The sequence below is a fragment of the Falco naumanni genome, chromosome 5, assembly GCF_017639655.2.
Source record: "Falco naumanni isolate bFalNau1 chromosome 5, bFalNau1.pat, whole genome shotgun sequence".
Lineage (NCBI taxonomy): Eukaryota > Metazoa > Chordata > Aves > Falconiformes > Falconidae > Falco > Falco naumanni.
In genome coordinates this window covers 31763230-31781657 of record NC_054058.1, presented here as the reverse complement: position 1 = coordinate 31781657, position 18428 = coordinate 31763230, and the positions used below count along the sequence as shown (strand labels likewise).

The window sequence follows — 18428 nt, the reverse complement described above, 5'->3', positions numbered from 1 at the left end:
CCCCATGGTGCCGGCGCGGGCGCGGGGCCGAGGCAGAGGCTGCGAGGCCGGCGGGGCGCTCACACCGCCGCCCGCCGCCGCCGGGCATGGAGGGCGTCGAGGCGGCCGCCCGCGGCAGCAGCAGCCCCGCGCAGCCCCGCTGCTCCTCCTGCGGCTCCGGGCCGGCTGCCGGCGGCGGCGAGGCGGCAGCGGCGGCGGCCATGGAGGAGCCGCTCGGGGAGGCGCCGTCCCCGGAGGTAACGGCAGCGAGGAAGCAGCAGGGGGTGAAGCGGCATCACCACAAGCACAACCTGAAGCATCGCTACGAGCTGCAGGAGACCTTGGGCAAAGGCACCTATGGCAAAGTCAAGCGGGCCATCGAGAGGTTTTCTGGCAGAGTGGTAAGGCAGGCGGAGGGCTTCTCTTTGCCTTATATTATATATACATATATATACCCACACATATACGTGTATGTCATTTTTCTTTCCAACGCCTGCTTCAGGAGGCGGGCGGCCGGGCGCACCCCGAGGGCCCGCTGGGGCCCGGCCGTGCGCGGTGCTGGGGCAGGACCGCGGGGCCTGGCGGCTCCGCATCCCGCCCGCATCCCGCCCGCATCCCGCCCGCATCCCGCCCGCATCCCGCCCGCATCCCGCCCGCATCCCGCCCGCATCCCGCCCGTGCCGGCGGGCGCTTGGCTCCGAGGCTTTGTTCGGAGTGCACATCCTACAGGGAAACTTCTTTCTGGAGGGGAGTGGTGGCGGTGCTGTGGTAACGCATCGGAGCGGTTTAAAAGGATGTGTTATTATTGGAAAAATAGGGCGGCTTCTTGTTTTTTGTTTGTTTTTACATGCGGGTCCACTGTGAGCAGTTATTCTTTCCCCACTGGAAATTCACGGTTTAGCAAAACCTGTCACATCCCCCAGCTAACCAAAGCTGCTCACAAAGTACTGTCAGGAGGGCAAACGGTGCTTCTCCGGTTAAAAAATGCAGTGATGCAGTCATACTTTTGTGACCTGAACTTTGCTGACACCTAAAAAAATGGCAGGGACTGCAACCCAGCCCCATTGGTTTTTATGATCCGTTTCACTGCTCAGTGGTGCCGGCTGGCTTGAGACTTCAAGCAGCCAGGAGGTTGTCCAGCAATAACTCAGCTTCAGCATTTCCTCATTGGTACAGCGCTCCAGCGGGGTGCAGAAATGCAATTGAAGAAATGTACATATGTCAGAGTTATTGTCGTTTTTCCTTCCGTGGAATACTAACTATTCGCAGAAGGCAAGGGAATGAGAGGCAGGCACTGCATTAAAGATGGCCCAGAGAAATATTTTGCTAAACGGGTCTTAATGCTGCTTTTCACGTAAAGTATACTAATTGAGTTTGCACTAGACTTCATCTGAAAGCAAGACTTTTCCCTAGTGAGTTACAGGTATCGTCTCATATATCTTTCCCTTTTGGTTGCCTGGAAGCTCCATGTGCACCCAGAAGTGGAAGCAACTGTAAAACAGAAAATGAAATTGCAGATGCCATGGCTTTAATAAGGAACACTTACTCTGCAACTAAATATCTTTGTGTCGACAGTGAAAATGAGTTTCAGCCAAGTTGTAGAGTCATATCATGTACGTTTTCAGTTTAGCTCATTTGGAGGCTGGCTAAAGAGAAACCAGAGATGGACATCCTCTGCACATGCTCACTCCAAGTCCATGTTTTTTAAAGTTTGCTGTCTTGGCTGTTTTACAATTTCAGGCTAACAAAAGCTCCAAAGCTGTGTTATATATTAACTATGATTTTGGAAGTAGATTATTTTTGAGTTGCATTACGAAATGTAGTAAATAAGCAAACACATTGAAACCACCTTTTTTTAAAAGATGTGATGAATTTTAAAAAAAGGTGACTATCGTAAATGAGATTTGGTTTTGGGAAGGGGCCTCAAAGAGGAAAGGATGTAGTATAGATGTGTATCTCCTCTAAGTTAACAACACACCAGGTCTTTCCATATTTTGCTAACTGTCAAGCACTTCGGCTACATGGCCAAGGACAGTTAGATGATGCGGTCTGAACTGAATTTATGTGGCTAATGCCATCTTGAAATGTGGTGAGGGTAAGAACCAGAATACTCATGCAATCTTAAATGCAATAAAAGTGTTACACTTGCTCTATCAGCTGGTATGTAGGAGCTAAACAAATTCTTACCAGGGTGTGAGTTTTATACTGGTGTAATACAAGCCTCGGCGTGTGGCACTTCATAATTATTAACTAGTCTGCTGGCGAGTTCTGGTGTAATGTGTCTGTTTGAACTTTAACATCTGTGAGTGTTTGTAAAATATCCACATTTTGTCTGCTTACAGAATAAAAGCTCGTTGTCAGGAGTCCAGCCAGACCTAAGTGAATGGAAAACGCTTCTTGTTTTCTGACAGTTCCCTTGTCTGGCTGTTGGCAGTGAATACCGATTGCTTTCTGTGGGTGACACGAGAGCACTGACAGGACGACTGATCGGAGAGGGGCAGAGTTTTCCTTCACTTTTTTCCCCTCACTGCTTTCTCTTGCCTTTCCTCTCCTCAGTTCTTTTTAGTGGGTGGTTTTGCAGCATTGATGAGCAGGTTGGAGGGGATGCTGCTGTGCCCAGCAGGGGATGCACAGAGCGAGTGATGCGGCCAGCATGTCTCTTGCTCCACGTCCAATGCAAATCATCTCACAACCGGCAGCTAGGTAGCGAGAGTTCCAAGGTCGCTCTAGTCCAGTCTGTTTGCTTCCTATCCTGCTACTGCGTTAGCTAATCATCTTTTTCTTTACTCAGCGGTAAGCAGGTATTTGAAGCTGTATGGTAAGAGATTGCAAAGCTGGACCTTGGCAGCAGCATTGTGTTCCCAGTCGTAGCCTTGTCCAAGCAATTCTCCTGTTTGGCCTTTCAGTGTCTCTTGTCTGTTAAGAATCTCTTTGGCTGTGCAGCATTTCATAAAGATACTTGCATGATTAGCCAGGCTTTTAATATGAAGCACAATTTTCGGATTTGTTGTCATCTGTACAAATACAGAGCTCAGGAGTGAAACAGAAATTGGCAGACTTGAGTTAACAAAGTAAAACCAAGGTGAGAAGACGGTTCGATCCAAGGTACAGATGTGCTTTCGTCCTGTGCCATTGGAAATCACTAGCAGGATTTCTGTTGGCTTGAATGAAAGTGGTATTTGGCACTTACTAACAGTTGTAGGCTTATTCAGGTTGTTACAGTTTCTTTGTCTTTCCTCTTAACTCAGTAGAATATGATCATAAGCTCCGGGGTAGATCGTATGATACATTTAGTTTGTTAGTGGAAACAACTTCTGTGAATCTGTGTATTAGTTTCCACAGTGACTACAGACAGTATTACATGCTGCATGAAGCAGTTAAAATATTGCCCACTACATGACGTATGAGGTGCCTAATTTTGCCAGCAAGATTTCCTTCATTAGTACTGGCTCAGTATACACTGTGTAACTTATGATACTTTAAATTAAGGCACCTGTTAGTAAGTGTAAGGATGAAGAGATGATATCGCAGGTCTGTGAAGTAACACTCATGTTGACGTTTCTGTGGGTGTTTTCCCCACTTGTCATCTTGCACATGTTAAACCAAAGAACTGAACTTTTGTTCATGTTATTTATTCAATATTTGTTAGCCAAGAAATCCACAGTTAACACTTATGTCAGCCTTAGATAAGCTCTGTGTTGACCATCTCTGGCCAATCCCATGCATGGTGCACAAAGATGGTAGATGCTGCTGGGTTCTTTGTGTAAATGCTTCCTCTGCTGGAGTAAATACTCCTTATAATGCAACTTTAAATTACGGATAGGCATTTTCAGTCTTGTTATCCATCTTTTCCTGACATTATACAAAAAGCAATGCCTGGATACAAAAATGCATTAATATTAATTAAAATAGCATTAGTAAAGGAGCATGTAGCTCTCTCAAATATGGAAGACACCAGGTAAACCCTGTTAGGCTGCACTCCCAGCAGAGTTTAAACGAGGGGTTCAATACCCTGTCTGGTTTACAGCTCCCTGTGGGCGCCCTCCTGCAAGATGCTGTGCTGGGAATCATTTGCTCTCCCTGCCACCGCTGGACCTGGAGCTTGCTAATGTTGCTGGTGGTTTTTTGTAACCTCTGATGAAGCACCTTGTATTATCTGCCCTTTCTTTCGGTTAGCGTCTTTCCTTGGGAGAGATTTTGCCGTTTGCAAAAGCTGGGAGCTTTTCTCCCTTTCTCTCCTTAGGTTGCACTTGGGAGGCGGTGGGGAGTAGCTCCAACAGCTCCCCTCTTGCCTTCACTTCCCTCTCTGAGAGCCAGGGCATCTTTTCTTCCTCCTCGCCAGCAGGTGGAGGAAGCACTATTCTCCTCCAGCCGTTCCTCCAGAGCGTTAATTATTTTGGGAATTGATGACAAGCTGCAGCCCAGCATGAAAACCAGACGTGCAGTGCATATTTGTGCAGGCATGTTATGTGTGGTACTGCATGTTATTTATCTCTTTTGCATTGAAGTGCAGGTAGAAGGATGTTGCCAAATGAAATTGGTTTCCAAATTAAAATCTTGTAAAAAACAAACACCAACCCACCAAAAAACCAAACAAAAACCCCTCCAAACCAACCAACCAAAAAAACCCCAACCAAACCAATCCCCCCCACTTTAAGGCAACAAATATTTTTAGTTGCAACTCCAGTGAAAATCTTTGCTTTGAAACAGCTCTGCTTCATGATGCTTTTGAAGTACTGCACAGGGGTTTTGAAAGCCTGAAACAGCAACAGGAGGACCTTTGCTTTGCTGATTGTATTTATCCATATCATGAAAAAAACAAAACATGAATACCAACAATGACAGCTCTGTCATGTCAGTTATTAAGGCCTTGTTGGCCACACAACCATTTATTTGTTTGCAGTGTGGTTTTTAAGGGTTCCAAATAATAAGATAAAAGTGTGCTCATGGGTCACTGAGGACAGTGAAAGGCCAGGTGTGATGTCTGTCCCAACTCTGTTGTCTGCTTTGCTGACATTGTTGAAAATGTTGGTATCTCTCTCTTCCCTATTATGCACAGCAATTCTCTTCTCTTATATTTAATGACATGTATTTCCATTTTTTGCCTGAGAATGTCTGCTTTAGTTAGCACCTGGGTCACTACTTAGTAGTGATTTTTATCCTGATCTCTCAGTGTGCGTCTCCTGCAGGATAATGTCCAAATCTGATGCAGAGCTGTTTATTTTTTTTTTTTTTTGAGGTTCTTTGTTGCTCTTATTAAGGTATCTTCCTTTGTTGCAGACACTGGTGGAAGTATCTACACAACACTGCTGTGATGTGAAGTGCTTGTACAGTAATTTGCACAGCAGGATCCTGATGCGTGAATGTGGCTTCCGCAGCTATGATAATACACTTGAATAATAGTAACAATGGCTCGTGTTACTGACCTGTTTTATACATCAGAAAGAAAAACTTGCGGATTAAAGCCAAAATCATTGAAGTATCAGCTAGTTTGGAGTGTACAACCTAATACCTGATTTTTTCCAGACATGTAGAGTACATAACATCAGGGTGCTATGGGTGACAGCCTCCTCCTGCAGAGCTTGGTCTCTCCTGCCTCCTGGCCTTTTGTCCCTGTGTGACATTCAGCTTGGGTTCCTGGTTCTTTTGTACTCCACTTGCACTGCTGCCTCTTGCTTTTTTTCTGTGTGCCAGTGCTGTGACCTGCACAGAAAGCGTTGCCTTGCTCCCTGTTTCCAAGCTGGTGGCTGCTAGAGAATCTGTGCAGCCTGTGGTGGGTACTGGGTACACCTCTCTTGCCATGCAACACTCATGTGGGGCCAGAGGTTCCTTAGTGGAAGAGGGATTCTTGCAAAATGTATTGCCAAAACCTTGTTTGTTTATTTATTTAAGATGTGTAAACTGAACTCTTTTAAGGACTTAAAATGTGACTTAATCTGGACGATGTTTTCATGGTGCTGAAGGCCTGTTGGTGAAACTCAGGTCATCCTCTATAAAAATCGTACCAAAGCATGCATGGAAATTCTAGATCTGGAATGAATAGAAATTGGAAAGACTATATGGGCTTGGAAATAGTTTTGCTGTTAATTTTGTTATTTGTTCCACCCTTAATTATTAGATGCATTCTGAGACTGGTTTAAAAAAGAAAAAAAAGAAGAAAAAAAAAAAAAGGAAAAAGAAAACCCCACTGCATTTAATCTAATATAATTCACAGTGAATACTGTGGGCTTATTACAATAGGAGTTACTACCTGGCTGTAAAAAATTACTAGTGTCTTCACATAAACACTTGCATAATTGAAATGCCAAAGGAGACCTGAACATCAAGAGCTGCAGACAGAAATAACTGATTACAACATGCAGGTCATTAGAGGAAAGGCATTAGTACAAAATACTTGTTTTCTGCACTGAGAATTCTTGTTGGAGAAGCAGATTTGTTCAGGGGAGTATAGTTCAGTGTATGAAAGTCTGAATTAATGACTAGCTAGTAAAGGGTCATCTGAATACGTTAGCTTGTCAAATCGTTTACCAAATTAAAGAACAGTATGTTCTTTCTGAGCTTTGAATGGACATCAAGTGACACTTCTTCAGTGATGTTGGACTCTCTTACAAGTGAAGAAATTACAAGTTTCTGAGAGACTGTTGCTTCCTTGTCTGTCTGGCCCCCTGCCACCCCCCATCCCACCATTGGACTGAGCAATTGTAACAGTGTTGGGCAGGTCAGTTAACTTTTCTGTGTCTCCGTGTATCCCTTTCTGAAGGGATACTACTTAATATAGGCAGGTTAGGCCAATTAACAAGGCACGTTTTGGCCTGATACATCCTTTGTGTGATCTCTCTAAATGTGAAATTCACAACAGAATTTGAGCCAATGTTTACAATGCAGCCTTCAGCTAAAAACACTGTAAAATGCCTAAGCATTATTACAAATGATTTCACAGCACCGTATGTTAGAGAACACAGCAGAATGGAAATTGCTTGTACAAAGTTTTTCATTAGATATGGCTAAAATATCCTGCGTTTTTTGGTGGCATGTGTTCTAAAAATTGTTATTATTTTTAAGAACCGCAATGTGGATTTGCCATGTGGAGACAATTATTATATATATTGTAGTTTGGGGTCATACATGTTGAATAAAACTATGTGGAATGTGCAGTTCTTGTGAGCAATTGTTTATTCTTTACAGAACTGTAATCGTAGTTAGTCTGTGTTTTGTCTGGTAAATAAGTAACTAAAGAGTCTTTGCAGGAGTGAGGAATTGGGAGGAGGCACATGGTGGCTGCCACAACGGTGTCAAGGAAGAGTGCTGAATGTGGGTTGAAAACTGATTCCAGGTATATCAGCTTTGAACACTGGCAGGTCGACATGTGTACAGTCACGGTAACCCAAGTGCAGAGCATATGGGACGTGTTTTCAAAGTCTGCATACCAGGGATTCGCAAATTGGCTGCTGACCTTGTCTTTGATGTGGGCATCTTCCTGGCTCGGGTCTCTACCTCTTGTACAACGCTTACATACCCTCTATCTTTGCAAACCAGGATGCTGATGTCAAAGCGTCTTCTCTTACTGTACAACCGTGCTCCTCTCAGCAGGATGCTGTTGTTCTCCTTGTTGTCTTGTATGCTCTTCCTGTGTAAAGTGGAACCAAACCATATGTTCTCTGCTGCAGTGCTGAATGATGCTCTGAAGCCAGAAGTGCAGGTTTGTCTCCAGGCTTGGGGTGGGATAGGAGCTTGCAGCATGGACGGTAGGAAGCGGCAGCTGCCAGCTCTTCTGTGCAGAGGGGCCAGAGCCTCATCAGCTCCTGACCTGGGCAGGGATGGAGGCTGGTGCCAGTACCCAGTTCTGGTGTACAGTTTTGATGGTTTGCATGCCATCAGTGACGGGCGTGTTGGTGTGGGACTCTCTAACCTACAAAGAATGTTGGTCTTGTCTCTTCTTGCCTCTTCTTGCCTCGTATGTAAGTCAGGATTTGTCCCTGAATTGCCCAGGTGTGCACTGGACACCTTATAGAAAAAAGTCTTGTCATTACCCCTGGTAGATCAACGTACTTGAGATAGTTCAGAGGAAATGTCTCGGATGAAAAGGTCTCTGACTAAATATGCAAATGATATTTGTCACCATTTCCCTCAAATATCTTCCAGCAGATGTGAGTACCATGTGTGTCCATTTAATAAACTGAAGGCAAAATAATTTCCACTTTGCTAGATATATGGGGAATAGCTAGGGGGAAAAGGCAGGGCAAACTACAAAGCAAGGTAAAAACTGCATATGTGGGTTGTTATATTTGATGACCAATTCATTAAAGCCATAAGTGTATCCAGGCTTTCAATAGTGTTCTCCTGCTGTTGCTTCCTGTACTCCCTGGCTACAAAATCAGTCTCTATGGCTCTCATTTGTCTTACCCACATGAAAGACTTTGAGCATCTGCAAGTTATGATTTGAGAAGTATCTGCTTTTAAACAGAATGTATTTATCACCGTGTCTTCACAGGCAACATAGTACGTTGTATCAATTAGGGGATCCTAGACCTTTGAACACTAGGGGGCTGGGTGAGATACTCCGCGAGCGTATGGTGTCTGGCCGTACCCATCAAACATCCTGGACCCCCACCAAAAATGCCAGATGTTCAGTAGATGTGGAGGCTCTCCTGTAACCTTTGCTGCATGTTGTGAGGGGGCAAGCATCTAGCTGTCCTTTGCTCTGGCGCTGTTTTAGTACTCTTGTTTGAGTTCAGTATTTTTTATGTTTTGAACTAAAGACCATGGACCAACAAACTGTTGCACAGTTTAAATGGTTAGTGTTCCCTGACTCTCCAAAGACAGATGCGATTTGATTCTAGCTCTGGTGGTTTACAAGACATCAGTCCTTAAAGCTGCCACTCGCCCACAATGGGGTGCAAATTCTGGGTCTTGCTCAGGTGTGAACTTTTTCAGGCTGTTCTCACCAATGGAGAAAAATAACAAAATACTTAAGTGAGTGGTTCCTTTCATTTAAAAAAAGCCAGCCATACAGCAGTTATGGGAAAATGGGTTGACAAGGCTGGCATGTTCAAAATGGTCCTGGCCAGCTGTAGGTGAATGCAAAATCACAAAATACATGCAGGTCTTGTGGTTTATAAGAAGACCACTGAGGTTGCTTAGGTTAATGTGCAACCAATGTAACTGTTAATTTCTGGGTGCCTCCCCAGCCTTCCCTTCTCCCTGCCTGCTTTTCCCACCTCGCCTCAGCCACCCCTCCAGTATGGCGCCTTAGGCCCTTTGCTGTTGGGTCCCATGGGAAGCCAACCTGGTGAAGGGGAGGGTCTCCTGTGCCTTGCGTGGGGCTGGCTGCCTCCACAACGAAGCATCAGTGCTTGGCAGGCTGCGCCATCCCTGTTGCCTTGCCTTCATGGGGGATGTCAGCCTGTAGTAACCCCAGAGCTCCTCACCTACCCTGGCCCAGCAGCCGGCATGTGGGACAACTTCAGCAGCGAGGCTGGAGGAGCTGTGTCTTTGTTCTGAGGTCTGGCAGCTTGAGGGACTTGCAATTATCTTAACGTCTCACTGTGCCGAGGAGCTGAGTCAGTGTATTTGGGCTTCAGCACTGCCGCCTTGGAATAAAGACACTAGTTAAGGGATATTAGGCTTTTAAAAAAAAAAAAGTTTAAAAAAAATCTCGTTGTTTCTGTTAAAAGGTACCATGCCAAGTTTGGAGACTAATTTTAGCCTTTCATGGGTAGATCAGAAAGATTCGGGTCCTGCTGTCGATGGAGATCTCAAAGCCTCTATATCATGTTTCCCTTACGCAAAAAGGCATTTCATTTCTGCTACAATTTCTAATCTCCATGAAATGCCTGATGGTGAATGATAGCTCCCTTTATTTGAGATACAGGTGTTATTTTAAAAGTGAGTGTGAATATTTTTTTGATCACAGAAGGCAGCAATGAGGGTTGGACTTGTTTGAGCTGTGAGGTAACTAAACAAATGTTCCTTTTTGTTAAATGGTGTTTTGTTGTGTTTTTTGTCCTTGACGCAAAAAGATTAAGTCTTTTGCACTTTTTGACAGGGGAAGGCGGCAAGGCATTTGTTAAAAAAAAAACCCAACAGTTCCTGAGGCACGTGTTTGGAGCTGTCATTTATTTGCATATTTTTGCCATTGCATTCTGCACAAATCAAACCTTACCGCTTCCCCAGTGGAACTGAGCTCGGCGGGGGGGGAGCGAAGGCCAGCCTGTCTCTCAGGTGGCCGGGGTGCCTGGCGCAGCGGTGTCAGCAGGGCTGTGCTGTGGCTTGTTGCTTTGGCCTTTGGGAGGAGGCGAGGGGAAGAGTGTGACCTTCCCGGCTGGTGTGTGCTCTAATGCCATGTGGCCTGGGGCATGGGAGCTGTGCTCCAGTGTGAGGTGAAGGTGCCTGTAAAACACCTGCTGGAAGCAATGCAGGCTTAGCTCACCTGTGCAGGGGTACAACTGAGGCGTCCACATTGCCCTCTTGGGAAGACACATTTTTAATCGGGCCTATACATGAGGCATGCATAGCATCCTCCACGCTCCTCTCCTTGTCATGTTTATTCAATTCAGGGTGCCGAAATGAGGCGAAATAATGACGCGGTGATCTGTGGGTTTAAGCTCCGTGTGCTGTAGGAGCTGGTTGTCACAGCTGTGCTTCGGGCACTCAGGGGATGAGTGGTTTCCCTGAGGTTAATTAGGGAAGTCTGTGGTGGAGCCCTGGGGAGAGCTGAGGTCGACCATGGCTCCAGCGCTGCACTGAGCTGAGCCCTTCCTTGTGTGGGTGAAACCACCTCAGGAAGGTCGCTCATAAAGCGAGCGTCCTCTTTCATGGCTGCAGTCACACTTTGAAGGGATGGTGCCAGTTTTTCAAAAGCCTTCCAGCTGTTGTGACTTGGAGCCGGATGACTATGGGGTACCACTGTTGATCACCAATTGGCATCACTGGATCACTGTTCTGTCTCCACAGCCTGGGAGGAACGAAGGCCTTCAGGTAGACCATGCAGCGATGTACATTCAGGCCAGGGATTAACCATCTTTTTCAACAACAGGGTTTTTTTTCTGTGTACACTTTGAGAGTTCTCTACCTGCTTCTCTGTTTTGGTAAAACAAATGTGTTCTCCCATCCTGTCTGACGTTTCATGATGAAAACAGGTCTAATGGGACCTGTGAAATGCCTCATTGTGGGTCATGGGAGGAATTCACTGGGGAGAAGGATTTCATGCTGTACTTTGACCTCCTTCCAGCCTTTCTTGGATGAAAGGAAAACTCTGCAGCCGTGAATGTTACTGGTTATCATTATTGGATGTCATTACTCACTCATTCTGAGCATAAAACAAAAAAATCGCATCCCCTGTGATGTCCATGGGTAAAATGCTGCTCTCAGTTACATTAACACTGTTGTAAACCAAAGAGTAGAGTTCGGCCCTTTGTTTCAATTGAAATATTTGTTTAGCACAGGCAAGGACTAAACAATACACTTGAAAGTGATTTGTGTTATTGTCTGTAGAGCAGAGCTTGTATTTTATGAACTGGCTGATCATAAAGACAGCATAAATCATGTAAAGCATTCTAATTTACTTTTTCTTTCTTTTTTTTCTTTTTACAGATGGGGCTTATAGAGTAGAGTTGCAGTCAAATGTCTGCTCCAGGATATTTTAGTTGAACTGTGTGAGTCCATTAAACAAATGTAATGGCTTTTTGGAAAGAAGTGCTGCGTGTTTCAAACCAAATGTTTTACATAGAGAACATCTGGGTAGTTCTGGGTGTTTGTATGTAGAACACATCAGACAGCAGCCGTAGTGAGCTCAGCTGGGAGGTTGCCTGGGATGTAGTTGTAGGATATGACAGTTCGGTTGTTATGGGGAATAATTCCTATGAAGTATTGCCATAAACTGAATGTTTGGCACAAACAGCTATATCTTTGTTTTACTGTACACCCAAGTTATTCTTCTTATCTGCCCAACAAAACTCTGAACTATGTTTAAACAACCCAGTAAATGTTGGCACCTCTGAGCTGCGGCATGTGCATTAAAGCAAACTTGAGGAAGCTGTTACTGTTAAGGAGAAACAAAGCTTGCTCTATTTTCAATGAAGCACTATTGATTCCTGCTACGGGCAATGCAGCGCAAGTGAGCGATGAATGCAATATGTGCAAATGGTTTGTGGGGTTGAGTTGGAAATGATCGATGTTCCAGCAGTGTTGCGTGTTGTTGCTTCGAGGAATGTGAAAATGCAAAACCAGTGAAATGCATGTAATTAGCCTGACATTAGACTTTATTGGGGCTACTGGAAGAACTTTATCCTGGTTCAATTAATAAGACTGCTCTTACTTCACAGCATCAGAGGTAATATATTTCCAGGAAATGTAGGAAATGTTGAAAAATGTCTTATTTGGGAGTTGGTTCTTAAATTATTTCTGCAGTTTAACTGAGGAATGCGTGGTTCAAATGAGATTAAAGCTGTAATTTCCAGAGTAGCAATGCAGCTTCCTCTTTCAGGATTGTTTAAGTAAAAAGTTAAACAAAGTGGGTTAGGCAGTCTCTTGCTCCAGTCCCTTGTGGACAGCAATTCACATTGTGCAGCACTGCTTTAATAGTCCTGCTCAGTCTGACATGATTCGTGGTATTTGCTGAGATGAATTTCTGGACTGAGCAGCGTGAGAGGGAATTGCTCCTTGCTCTGAGGAAAGGGGTATGTCCAAGTCTGTGCGAAGGTCACTGGCAGGGTGAAGTGGGAAGCCTGCACTGCTGCTGTTGCACTACCTCACAGCTTAGCTTTTGGCAAGGGGATCCCAGAAATCCGAGCACTAACTCTCCCTTGTTCAACTGACTCCAGCCAAAACACATGCCAAAAAAGGTGTTTGTGCGTGTTGAAGAAGGGGGCAACAGTCCTGGAGATCACAGGGTCTGGGGGAGTTCTTAGCCAAAAGCTTTCCATCTAGAAAAAAAATTGCTTTGCTGTTTCTCCCCTCCAAAGTTAACCCTCCCCATAACTACTTAGAACAACTGTCTGCAGTTGTGAACTCCTCTTCTAACAGGGAAAGCTAGAATTATGCGTTTAAGGCTGCAAAATTGCTTGATCACCAGCTACTTAATTGTAGGAAGGCGTGATTCATTCCTCGCCCTCTCACATTTATTCTAAGCCCAACTGGCTGTGGGGAGTAAGAGTGTTCCTGTGTTACTCCCTCCACTGAGCCGTTAGGGTGGCCCTGGTCATTTACTTTCAATAAATAGAAGGGAACAACAGGAGGTTCCTCTACCTTCAGGGGTATAAACATTTCTCAGAAATCAGAGACGGATTTCTTCTGGGGAAGAAATGTCAGCAAACTCCTTTCCTCCCTCTGTAGCAATTCCACCATGTTCTGTCATAAATTCTAGAACAGTCCCTTCCAAAAAGGGACCATTAAATAGGTAACGTCCAGGCAGAACAATGTAATACTGAAGAGTGCTTTTACAAAGCAAATTTAATATTGCAAAGTGATCTGCAAGCCCTGGAGCAAAATAACCTGGGTGAGGCTTTGATACACATGATTGCCAATCTTTTTGTTTTCCAAGAGCACTTTTCCAGATAGGATGTGGGTTTATGGTTCACTAGATTCCCACCAGGAAGTGGTGTTTATATTTTGATCCACCTTAGATCAATTTAGAAAAATATACTAGATATAGGTGCTTCTGATAGTTCTGTGTCATTAACCTTTCCAGCTGTGCTGTTTACATACATCTGTGTGCCTCCTGTGATATAATCTCTGTGGCCCACCATCCTTGCACAATGATTCCCAGCTCATCAATGTTAATCCAAAAGCCTCAACTCTATAAACTCAACTTTAAAATCTCTCCACGCTTCAAAATTCTAATTTTGAAAATTGGATGTTAACCCAAAATTCCAGTGGGTTAATTTTGAATTTGAGGTGGTCAAACAGTGTAGTGTTGGGTTTTAATGAGCATTGTGGTGCCTGAAGGTACGGACATTTCTTCAACAAAAGAAAGACTCTTCCTAAGTTTTCCTTGTACTGTTGTGATTCTCATGGTGAAATAGCACTTCCTTTGTTCTTTGGACTGCAGCACCAGGAGAGCAAAACTGGAAGATCCACACAATACTGGGAGACTTCACATGTGTGGCAGAAGGGGCATTGTAAAGATGTGCAAAACTCTCAGCAGTTCTGAGGCTTCTCTGAACTCACAGAAACGTGAGTGAAAGAGTGAAAATAAGCCAAATTACATTTCTTTACCCACATCTTCCTCAAGCAGAACATACCAATGAACAGAAATGCCTTGTCAGGTGGCTTCTTGGAAAAAAACTAGTTCTAAGAAAGAGTTCAAACAATGTCTAACCCCATTCCTTGTTTAATGTGAATTACAGCCTTGCACTGATTTAGCACCTTTCACCTAAATGTGGAAAATCACTTTAGAGACTCTGGTAATTGCTGAGGTTACCATTATTTAGCAATTGTTTAGCCGCCCGTTGCAATAGTTTTCAGCAGTTGCTCAGAGGGTGTGAATAACCCCATTTCCAATTTAAATTATTGGGAAGAATTACGTGAGACTGTGTCATTTTCAGACTGGAACTAGATCCAGGTATCAGGTCTCTACACCTCTTTTCTTAAGAAAGTCATAAAGGTTTTTTTCTAACAAAGTAGCCAGAATCTTGGTTTTGCATTTCATCCCAAATCAGTGCCTTGAATACTGTGCACTCCTACTTCAGAGGATTACTTCGGTGTGGTTCACTGCTTATTCACAATGAAAAAACAACATTGAATTACAGTCCCTCTCTGCTGCCCCAGGTTAGCGTTTTACATGACATCAGCAGCTGTGGTAGCTGTGAGATCAAGCTTCAAAATGAACGTGAAATCTATCTTCCAGTTTTTGCAGGGGGAATCTGTAATACCCATGTAACACTGAGAACAGTAAACTTGGGGCTTGTGAATTCGTTCACTCCTCTTCAACCTGACTTGCCAGTATTTTAATTAGTGCTAAACAGTCTGTGCACAGACTTGCAGAGAAATTAAAAGACTGACTGACACAGGATTTGCTTCCAGTGACTTTTCCTCTTTTGCACATGTGCTGTATGGAGCTGTGCTGTTTGGAAGCTGATCAATAATGATTGCACAATTCTAACCTTATTTAAACTATGATATAAACAGACATGATAGAAATGGATGCTACCAGTTTTTTCCTACTTAGAAGTGAAGTCAGCTTTCTTCTTTCTGCTCCACACCCCACCCCCACCCACCCCCGTTTGTGTTTTGGTTTTTTTTTCCTTTTTGATTCCAGCAAAATTGTAACCTGGAAGAAAAGCAGTTAGACTTTGTGAAATCCCAGTTCAGTGTAGCATTTGGCTTTAGTGAACGTGGAAGCCAAAAATAAACATCTGCTTGGCAACTTCACCAGAAGTTAACTGTAAATACAGTTTTCATCTTTTCAGTGAATGTGGCATTCAGTGCTGGTTAACATCCATTAAGGAGGAATGATCCACAGTGGAGGTTGTAAAGCAGTTTTTTTCTTTTAAATACAGTTATGAACCTCCATTGCCTTGGGGAAATCCCCTACCCCAGTTTCTTTCCAGATATAATTTCTTATGTGCCAAAACATGAACTTCCCTTGAAAGCTTCAAGGATGGGATATTTGTGAGTTATTAGGCTTTGGAAAAGAGATGATCTTAAATTGATCTGTGCATGACAGCCCCAAAACTTTAACTTGGCCATTTTTTTCTCTCTTTAGTCCTTTAGAATTAGATCATAAGCCTCTTTTTTTGCAGGCTGGGTTATGAACATTTAAAATATTGCATCTTTGTATATTCAGAAGGATAAGGAAGTGAATTAGGAAAAATGTAAGCAGTCCTACTCTTTTCTCCAGGAAGGTGAACTGAACAGTCCTACAACTTGGGAACTCAGTAATGCTGTATGCAAAGCTTTTATTTTGGGAAGGGAGAAGTTTTTTTTGGTATATTTCTGACACATCAGTAGACTGTCCATTTCTGAATTCTGCAGCCCTCCCTTCTCCCTGTTTTCAAGATTCACTGCCTCACTATGAAAAATCAATAACCAGGTTGCTAGCTTGTGTTTTCAAATGCTATTGCAAATCAGATCTGTGCTAAACCACATGAATGCTTTTTTTAATTCCTAGTGGTAAATCACTCCTGAAATGTTTAATACAGAGCTCTGTAAGATCCATCTGGTGGTAAGGATTCTCAGTGTTAAACGAAGAAATATCTGCCAGATAAATTTGTCAGAGGAGAGGCATAGTGTAAATATGCCAGGCTTCATATATGTTGGTGAGGATAGTGGGTACCAAACAACAAAGGGATGTAAATTTTCCAGTAAGGCAGTAGTTACTCAGGAAATGTGCTCACAAATCCTGTTAACAGGCACTGAATGCGGAGGTGAGGAAAGAAGTGGAGGAAGGGTGTTGTACGTGTTCCTCCTGGCACCCACTTTGTATATGTATGGCATAAATGTGTTCATCTGGTGCCTTCTACTGCTTATTAAAACTTGGTTCCACAGGTGTTTTTCTCTGTGAGTAAAGGGGAAACTGGAAAGCAAATATAACTCCCTTACCCAGTGTTCGTGATTTTCTTTCTTGTTTGTTGATTCTTGTTAATTTATCTTCACTTGATGAATCATCATTTATATTATGATAACAGCAACTATGTCCAACATAACCAGAAAAGGAAAATTAAACCTGAGGTAACTGTACCCTGGTTCTCCAAGAGGCACTGGCACATTGTACCTCAGCGGCTGATGCAGATAGAATGTTAACATTTATCACACTGGCTTGGGACTTCTTGTGCCTTAGTGCGAGAGTTTCTCCACAGGTAGTGTAGTGATAGAGTGGCAGTAAATCAGCTTTGGTTTTTAGAAATCTAACCTTTTTTATGTGGCACACTGGGAAGAGGGGAATGAAGCAGAGAGGCATAGATGTTTGCTATATGCTTTTGCCATACAGAGTGAGGCAGCTGTAAAAAACCACTCTTGCCTCTTAAAAGCAAATGAACTTGAAAGGTGCACTGTGACACGTGCATCCTCACCCTTTATGTGCGCAGCTGCTGGCTCACAACAACAACAACAACAACAGTGTTTTGTCCTTGGTAACATCCATGACATGAACAGACATGCAGTGGAACAGAGTAATGGGGCAGAAGCCCTGAGATTTAAATCAGCAGTCTCACTGGGTGCAGATGGCACCAGTTACCGCTTTGAGCAACTCCCCTGATTACTGCATAGTTTGCCAACATATCAAACAATAGAGTTGGGCCGTTGATAAATAATTAATAAGGATTTTGTTGCATGCTTGTCTCCCAGGCAGTATCACCATGGAGATGATCAGGCTTTTAGGATCTAAAAAGTAACAAAATCCAAAACGATGGGATTGTGTAGACCTTGCGCTTTCTGTGAAAGAGAGAGATCTCAGAGATGTGTTAGCAAAATGCACAACACCAGGCACTAATTTTACTTCAACTCACAGTGGCCTTTTGTCCAACTTTTCAGTGAGTGCAAGAAGTGTTTTCTGTGATTCTGCAGAAGCTTGTTCTTAGAACTGCATGTCCTGCATGATGCTCTTTGTTACTGCATTTGGCCTGGGATTGGAGTCTCAAGGTAGGGTGTGTTTTTTTTCTAGCAAAGGACACAGCAAAGATATACTCGTGTAGGATGAGTCTTACAAGAAGTCTGCATGAGAATACCCTTTGCAGAATTCTTTGGATGCTTGGCTTCCCTGTAGGGATATCTGCCCATGACTCGTTCTTCCCACCTGGAAGGTCCAGAGGCCAGATAGGCAATTATTCAGCCCATCCCCAGCCTTTCCTTTCTCTCCTTTGTATAACCTCTGGAAGTGCTGTTTCAATGCAACTGCATTATCAGCACCCCCTTCCTTATCACTTGATTGCAGCAACCTCAGGGACCACCCAGTTTCATAGCTTTGTTTCTCTTCCTCTTGTGTTGGTGGTGTCTGGGCCAAAAGCCATAGGCAGAGACTCCCCTGGAAAAAACATAATACGGTGCCAGACTTTATTCTTTCTTGCTCAGCTCTGTGGAGCTGGAGAAAGAACAATGTCCCTTTTCTCTCCCCACCCCCAGACATCCTCTGCTCTCCCTTTCTCTTCCCCCCTGGTTGATCCACCTATTCTTTACCTCCCCGCCCCTGTTGGCACTTGACGTATTGCATTTCCCACCTCGGAGTCTCAAAGAAAGGAAGCAGAGCTGTGAAACCAGCTGGGCTCACCCACTTCCCATTGCTGGGTGGGGATGGCCTCAGTTCACAGCTTTTGGAAAGGAGAGTTTTATGTGTATTTAACCCTCCCCTCCCTCTTCACCCAAAGAAAATAGTTTTAAATAATTTTCTCTAAGCTGCATTTCTAACACATGTCTTGGTGGCAGCACGCTGGTTTCCCTTTCTTGGGGGACTGTGCTCTCTGTCCTGATGTCATTTTTCTGACTCTCCACAATAGTATTGCAAGAGCCCGCTGGAA

The 18428-nt window shown here is 43.9% G+C and overlaps 1 protein-coding gene across 1 annotated transcript in view; it reads left to right on the top strand.

Annotated features, from left to right (window-relative positions):
- NUAK1 (NUAK family kinase 1) overlaps positions 1 to 18428 on the top strand; it is a 49446-nt gene continuing 31018 nt past the window's right edge. Inside the window, exon 1 of the mRNA XM_040595088.1 lies at positions 1 to 380. Coding sequence (XP_040451022.1) covers positions 87 to 380 — 294 coding nt within the window. The 5' untranslated portion in view covers positions 1 to 86. The remainder of the gene's footprint in view (positions 381 to 18428) is intronic.